Source organism: Myotis lucifugus, unplaced genomic scaffold (assembly GCF_000147115.1).
Source record: "Myotis lucifugus unplaced genomic scaffold, Myoluc2.0 scaffold_11, whole genome shotgun sequence".
Taxonomy (NCBI): domain Eukaryota; kingdom Metazoa; phylum Chordata; class Mammalia; order Chiroptera; family Vespertilionidae; genus Myotis; species Myotis lucifugus.
Window position 1 is genome coordinate 6,006,758 of NW_005871059.1, and position 6,374 is coordinate 6,013,131.

General features: G+C 38.8%; 1 protein-coding gene across 1 annotated transcript in view; it reads left to right on the plus strand.

The window, feature by feature from the left end:
• The first annotated feature begins 254 nt into the window (after nucleotides 1-254).
• The window catches only part of EPM2A (EPM2A, laforin glucan phosphatase), a 39,607-nt gene continuing 33,487 nt past the window's right edge, over nucleotides 255-6,374 (plus strand). Inside the window, exons 1-2 of the mRNA XM_023750095.1 lie at nucleotides 255-378; nucleotides 1,332-1,506. Coding sequence (XP_023605863.1) covers nucleotides 255-378; nucleotides 1,332-1,506 — 299 coding nt within the window. The remainder of the gene's footprint in view (nucleotides 379-1,331; nucleotides 1,507-6,374) is intronic.

Below are 6,374 nucleotides of genomic sequence, written 5' to 3' on the forward strand. Positions count from 1 at the left end.
GTAGCTTTAGATTAAATATTTTATAAGACAGAGCAAGGAACAAATGAGTCAAAATGTTATAGACATAACAGATGTGACTTATTCCTATTTTTATTTTGCTTATGTTTTAATTAATGAAAATTATGGAAATTAGGTAATTTAAGGAAAGGAATAACTTGAAATGGGGTGGTGACATAAAGTGCTAAGAAAAATGTTGTATGATTTATAATTTTCATAGAAGTGATCTGTTTACTAGTGTTCTTGATACTGGGTAGATGGCGTTTCAGGAACATAGTCTTCCTTCTCTGCCTCTTTTGCTCCACTCCCTGGAAGGAGGATGTGTGCGGGGTGCTTGTGAGGTCGGCAGAAAACAGCACGAAGCTGTCAGGTACTGGAAAGGTGTGGACTAGGGGCATCAGGTTACCAATAGCTCTGCGCTTACTAGTTCTGTGACCTTGGACAAACCAGTTAATCTCTGTGAAACTTACTTTCCCCATCTGAAAATGATACTAACCACTGGCTTACATGCCACCTAGATTGGATGTGATCATTTGTTTTATTATTTATTAATGCATTTATTTATTTATCTTTTAAAATTCGTTACTGTTTAAAGTATTGCATATGTCTCTTTTTTCCTCCATTGACCTCTCCCCAGCTATTCCCACCCCCTATCACATGCCATCACCCCTCTACTATCTGTGTCCGTAGGTTATGCTTGTATGCATGTATACAAGTCCTTTGGTTGATCTCCCCGCCCCCCCCCCCCTACTCTGAGGTCTGTTTGATGCTTCTGTGTCTCTGGATCTATTTTTTTTCATCAGTTTATGTTGTTCATTATATTCCACAAATGAGTGAGATCATATGATATTTATCTTTCTCTGACTGACCTGGAAAGCATTATGCTAAGCGAAATGATGTATTTATTTTTAGAATTTGTTTATTTTTTGAGCTGATACTAAAACACTATATTACTGATTCTAATCATGAATTTGTATACCAAAACATTAAAAGCATGTACTACAGAGACGTTAATGGCTTTAAGAACCCTTTTCAGCAGCTTATCAGGCTGCAGAATAATTTGCAAGAGGCTCTTAAGGCAATGAGAGTACCAAGAAATTCTAAAAGAGTTAATACGCTCAAAGGGAATACAGAACTCTATGACATTCATCACTAGCTTCTTACAAATTTCTCCTATTTTCTCTCTTGCTCTACTGTATGTTTTAATATTGAAATGTGTAGATCATGTAGCTTTATATTTGTTATTATCTTATTATTAATTTTGTGTCAGCCGCTTTGTGACTGTTTAAGCAGAACTTTGCTGGAATTATTCTGTCTGTCCTTTCTTGTTCCAGGCAATGGGCCACACCACGACCGTTGCTGTACTTATGATGAAAACAACGTCGTGGATGGTGTTTATCATCTTCCAATTGGACACTGGATTGAGGCCACCGGGCACACCAATGAGATGAAGCACACAACAGACTTCTATTTTAATATTGCAGGCCACCAAGCCATGCATTATTCAAGGTAAAAATAGTGCCATGTTTATAAGCATAGAACTAGGGCAAGAGGTAGCATTAGGACAATGGAAATATTTACAGCATTTGAAACTGCAGCGTCTCCCTTCAGAGGGGTACATAGGCCTGCAATTCTTTGAGGGCATGGGTTACAGTGAATCACTGTGTGAGCTTTTCTGGTTCTAGATGTGAAGGATCCTTTTCATAGAAGTTTTTCGTTAAGTTCATACCCTAGTGTCAACATATTTTGACCAGAGAGTAGTTCAACAATCTTTGTACTTAGATAGTGGATTAAAAATAAAAACTGGATAAAAATACCCTTGATCACTATTTATATCTTTTATGCTACCAAACAACAGGGAAACAAAAATGGGAGTCTTCTTATAAAATCTTACTCAAATAAACATGGGTGAAAATTTAGACATAAAACTAGATTGGATGTGATAATTTGTTCTATTATTTATTAATATATTCACTTTTATATATTTGTTTAGTTATTATACCTGCAATATATGCCCTATTAAAAATTTAAACACAAGAGGATACTAAATCACAAGTAAGGTTTACAACATTTTTTTTTCTTTTGATGCCCTTGACCGGAATCGAACCTGGGACCCTTCAGTCCGCAGGCCGACGCTCTACCCACTGAGCCAAACCAGTCAGGGCACAACATTTTCTTTATTCCCACTCATCATAAATAACTATATTTAACCATTTATGATTAGTTTTTCTGGAGGTTTAAATCCAAGTCTTAAATAATGTGCATATACTTTATTCGTTAATGTATCAATTTAAAAATTTCTGCCTAGCCAGCATGGCTCAATTTGGGTGTTGGCCTATGAACCAGGAGGTCATGGCTTGATTCTTGGTCAGGGCATATGCCCAGGTTGTGGGCTCAATTCCAAGTGTGGGGCATGCAGGAGGTGGCCAATCGGTGATTCTCTCTCATCATTGATGTTTCTATCTTTCTCCTTCTCCCTTCCTCTCTGAAATCAATAAAAATATATTTGAAAAAAATTGCTATTGGTTCCCTCTATGACTTGAGACAAATGTAGATCTTATATACTTGTTCTCTCTCCCTATTTCCAATCCCTATTAGACTCATTTAAAAAATTCTTTTGTTATTTAAGTTCGTACAAATTCTGTTTCTTGAGCCATAAATTTATGATAGTGCCTCTTGATATTCTACTGCGTAATATCAGAAATGTATTGCCCCTCTATTTCCCTCCACAGCTACTTTGGCCTGTTCAGTTCTGGTTTTCATTAGTTTTACATTTTCAAGGTTTTACATTTCATTTAGATAAAATTTACATTTCATTTAGATAATAGAAGTAAGTATGTAATACTTTGATAATTTCAAGTTTCAAACCAATATCCAACATATAAAATACTACGTATATATTATTTACAGTAGAACATGGAGTGCTTGTACCATAGACAAAGAGATGCATCCCCATTTTCTTAAAAATTGTATTGCTTTGAGTGTGAGAGAGAATTAATACTAACAGAGCTATGAGGGATAGGAGAGAGGGAGAATACAACTTCATCATAGTGTTAGGGAATCGATAATCTTCTTGGACACACCTTCCTTGCAAATTCATGCTAGATCTTGGTCTTGCAGTTGAATAGGAGGCAAAGCATGAGGAAGACAGTAGTTAAGCATGACTCATGGTTTTATGGCCTGAGTAACTGGATTAATGGTGTTGCTGTTTCCTGAGATGGGGAACATTAGGAGATGAAAAATCTAGAATAGGGGTTGAGAGAAAAATTCTGTTTTAGACATATTACCTTTGAAATGTATGTTAGATTGCAGAAAGGAAATCACTTTGATGTGTGAAGCTTTGGGGAGAGGTTAGAAATGGAGAGATAAAATAGATGACGTTCAAAGTGATGAGACTAGATGGGATCATTTAGCATTTGAGTGCGGTATAGAAGAGAAGTAGTGAAAATAGGCTTTTGAGTCCACACAATTTAGATATCAAGTAGAAGAGGAGGATCCAGAGAAGAGAATGAGAAGGAGCACCTGTTGAGATGTTCAGATTTAATGAGAATGTGTTTATGGCTTGTTTTTCATTTATCCTGAACCACATTTACTGAACCCTTTTATCTGAAAAGTCATGTCTCAGGGGTGGGCAACCTTTTTGTGAGTGTGTGCCAAAACCAGCAAAATCTCTGACTCAAAATTCTTCAGCGTGCCAACCCTAATTTTTGGAGAACATGTTACACCTACTTGATATCTCTTAAGGTGTACGTATGTGAAGAACCTTGAAGAAATAATAAAATTCATTCGAGCGACAAAAACACAGTATATGATGATGAAAAATACATTTATTTTTTAATGTATACATGTGCACTGATATTCCGACAGAAAACTTTATGACTTCGTTTGATATTATCAGTGGGACTTTTGCTGCTGCATCACTGATGACAGAGATTTTACATCAGGTTTATATTTCGTGACCTTCAGAGATATGCACGAGCTACTACTTTCATCCGTCAGGCTACTCCTATTACGAGACTTAACAAAATTCATCACTGAGAACAAAGATTCACAATTGTAAATGCAAGATTATCAGAGAGGGTTTCGCATGCCAGCAAAAGTTCTGGCGTGCCATGTTTGGCGCATGTGCCAGGGGTTGCCCACCCCTGTCTTAGGCTCTAGGGCAGCAGTCCGCGAGGTCTGAAAGGTTGGCTACCGTTGCTCTAGGGATTTTCTTCTGTTTAGTTAGTTTTTCCTTTTATTGTCTTTATTCTGTCAATAAACACACTCCTGAGATGGATGTTGGATTTTACGGATTTACATCCCATTCTAGAATTTTAAAAAATGATTTTCACTTTCTGGTTTTATTGCTTTACATTTTGGGGTCACTTTATTCCCCCCCATTTTGCACAAGGAAATATAAAGATTTGGCTCTTTTTTTTCTTTCCCTCCTCCCCCAAACCACAGTTACATCCCTTCTATTATTCAATCCTCCCAATTTAGTTATGGCACAATTTTGAGAAGATCAGTATTTCACATGTTTATTGGTATTCCAGTGTAAATGCTATTTAACACCCTAAGCTGTTGACAAATGTCTAAATCTTTCTTTTTGGAACTCCTATTATTCAGATATTGGAACCTGGCCTGGGTGTTTTTTTTTTCTTTCTTTCTATTAATCCTCACCCGAAGATATTTTTCCATTGATTTTTAGGGAGAGTGGAAGAGAGAGGGAAAGACAGAGAGAAACATCGATGTGCGAGAAACACATCTATTGGTTGCCTCCTGCACAAGCCATGACCAGGACCTGGGCCGGGGAGGAGCCTGCAACCGAGATATGTGCCCTTGACTAGAATCGAACCTGGGACCCTTTGGTCCGCAGGCCGACACTCTATCCGCTGAGCCAAACTGGCTGGGGCTGGCCTGGGTGTTTTATATTTTGCATATCTTTATCTATTTTTTTCTAACAGATTTCTCAACTTTATCATCCAGCTCTGCTATTTAGTTTTTTGCTTCTGATAGCATTCTTTATATCCTAAGAGCTCATTTAATTCTCTGAGTGTCCCCCAGTCCAGAGACTTGTTTACCCTTCCCCAGAATATAAACCTCTAGTTTTTTGTCAGGACTGGAGAGGGAACATTTCCCGGTGGAGGAGAGTGGGAAAATGATTCCGAGAGCTGGCTGCTTCTTAAAAAAAAACTTCCAACCAGTTCTATTCCTTTCACCTTAATCCAGAAGTACCTGGTGATACCAGTTTCTGAGCCTGTTGGGGGTTCTGTAGTGTAATTCCAGTCCATTGTCAGCTTTCTTTGCTACTGGCCTTAGGATTTAGTTTTTCTCTGTCTGCTAAATTATTCAGCAGTCAACCAGTTGCTTTACAGCTTCCACAATTTTGATGTTGTCATCTTTTTTCCTGTTCTGTCTTGTGGTTTTATGTGTATAATTTGTTTTTTTAAAATTACTCTATTCTTGCTTGAAAGGAATTTAGTGAAGTCAATAGACGTGTGAAATCAATTTGTTTACAATAAAAGTGAAATAAAGAATTTAAAGTGCCTAACATAAAACTTGGTCATAGTAGCTCAGTAAATTTAAGTCCATTCTTCATTTCTCATATTTAGCGTGTATTCTGTTCCTCTGATACAGGTAAGATTCTACCATGCTATCATGAGATTTTAAAAATCAAAGTGCATTTCCATATTCAGGCTGGGGAGGGAAAGTTTGTACTTGGTACCAAACTACGTCTTCCTCTTCAATGGATTTTTCTTTATGCAAAAGAATGAATGTTTGCCCTAATGAATTAAACGAGACTTTCGTGGAAAGGGACTGTAATTTTTGTATCTTGAAAAGACTTCTTGCCTATTACACTCATTTCAAGAGACAAATTAGACTTTATAAGCATCACACTTTATACTGTTTACAAATGTGAAAGCTTGGAAAATGTATTATAAAAACACTAGAGGCCTGGTGCATGAAATTCGTGCACGGGGTTGTGTGTCCCTCAGCCCAGCCTGCACCCTCTTCATCTGGGATGCCTTGAGGGATGTTCGATTGCCTGTTTAGGCCCGATCCTACTGGGATCGGGCCTAAACGGACAGTCAGACATCCGTCTCAAAATCCAGGACTGCTGGCTCCCAACCCCTCGCCTGCCTGATTGCCCCTAACCGCCTCTGCCTACCAGCCTGATCACCCCCTAACTACTACCATGCAAGCCTGATCAACGCCTAACTGCTCCCCTGCCAGCCTGATTGCCCCTAACTGTCCTCCCCTGCAGGCCTGGTCCCCCCCAATTGCCCTCCCCTGCAGGCCTGGTCCCCCCAACTACCCTCCCCTGCAGGCCTTGTCCCTCCCAACCTCCCTCCCCTGAGGCCTGGTCCCTCCCAACCTCCCTCCCTGCAGGCCTG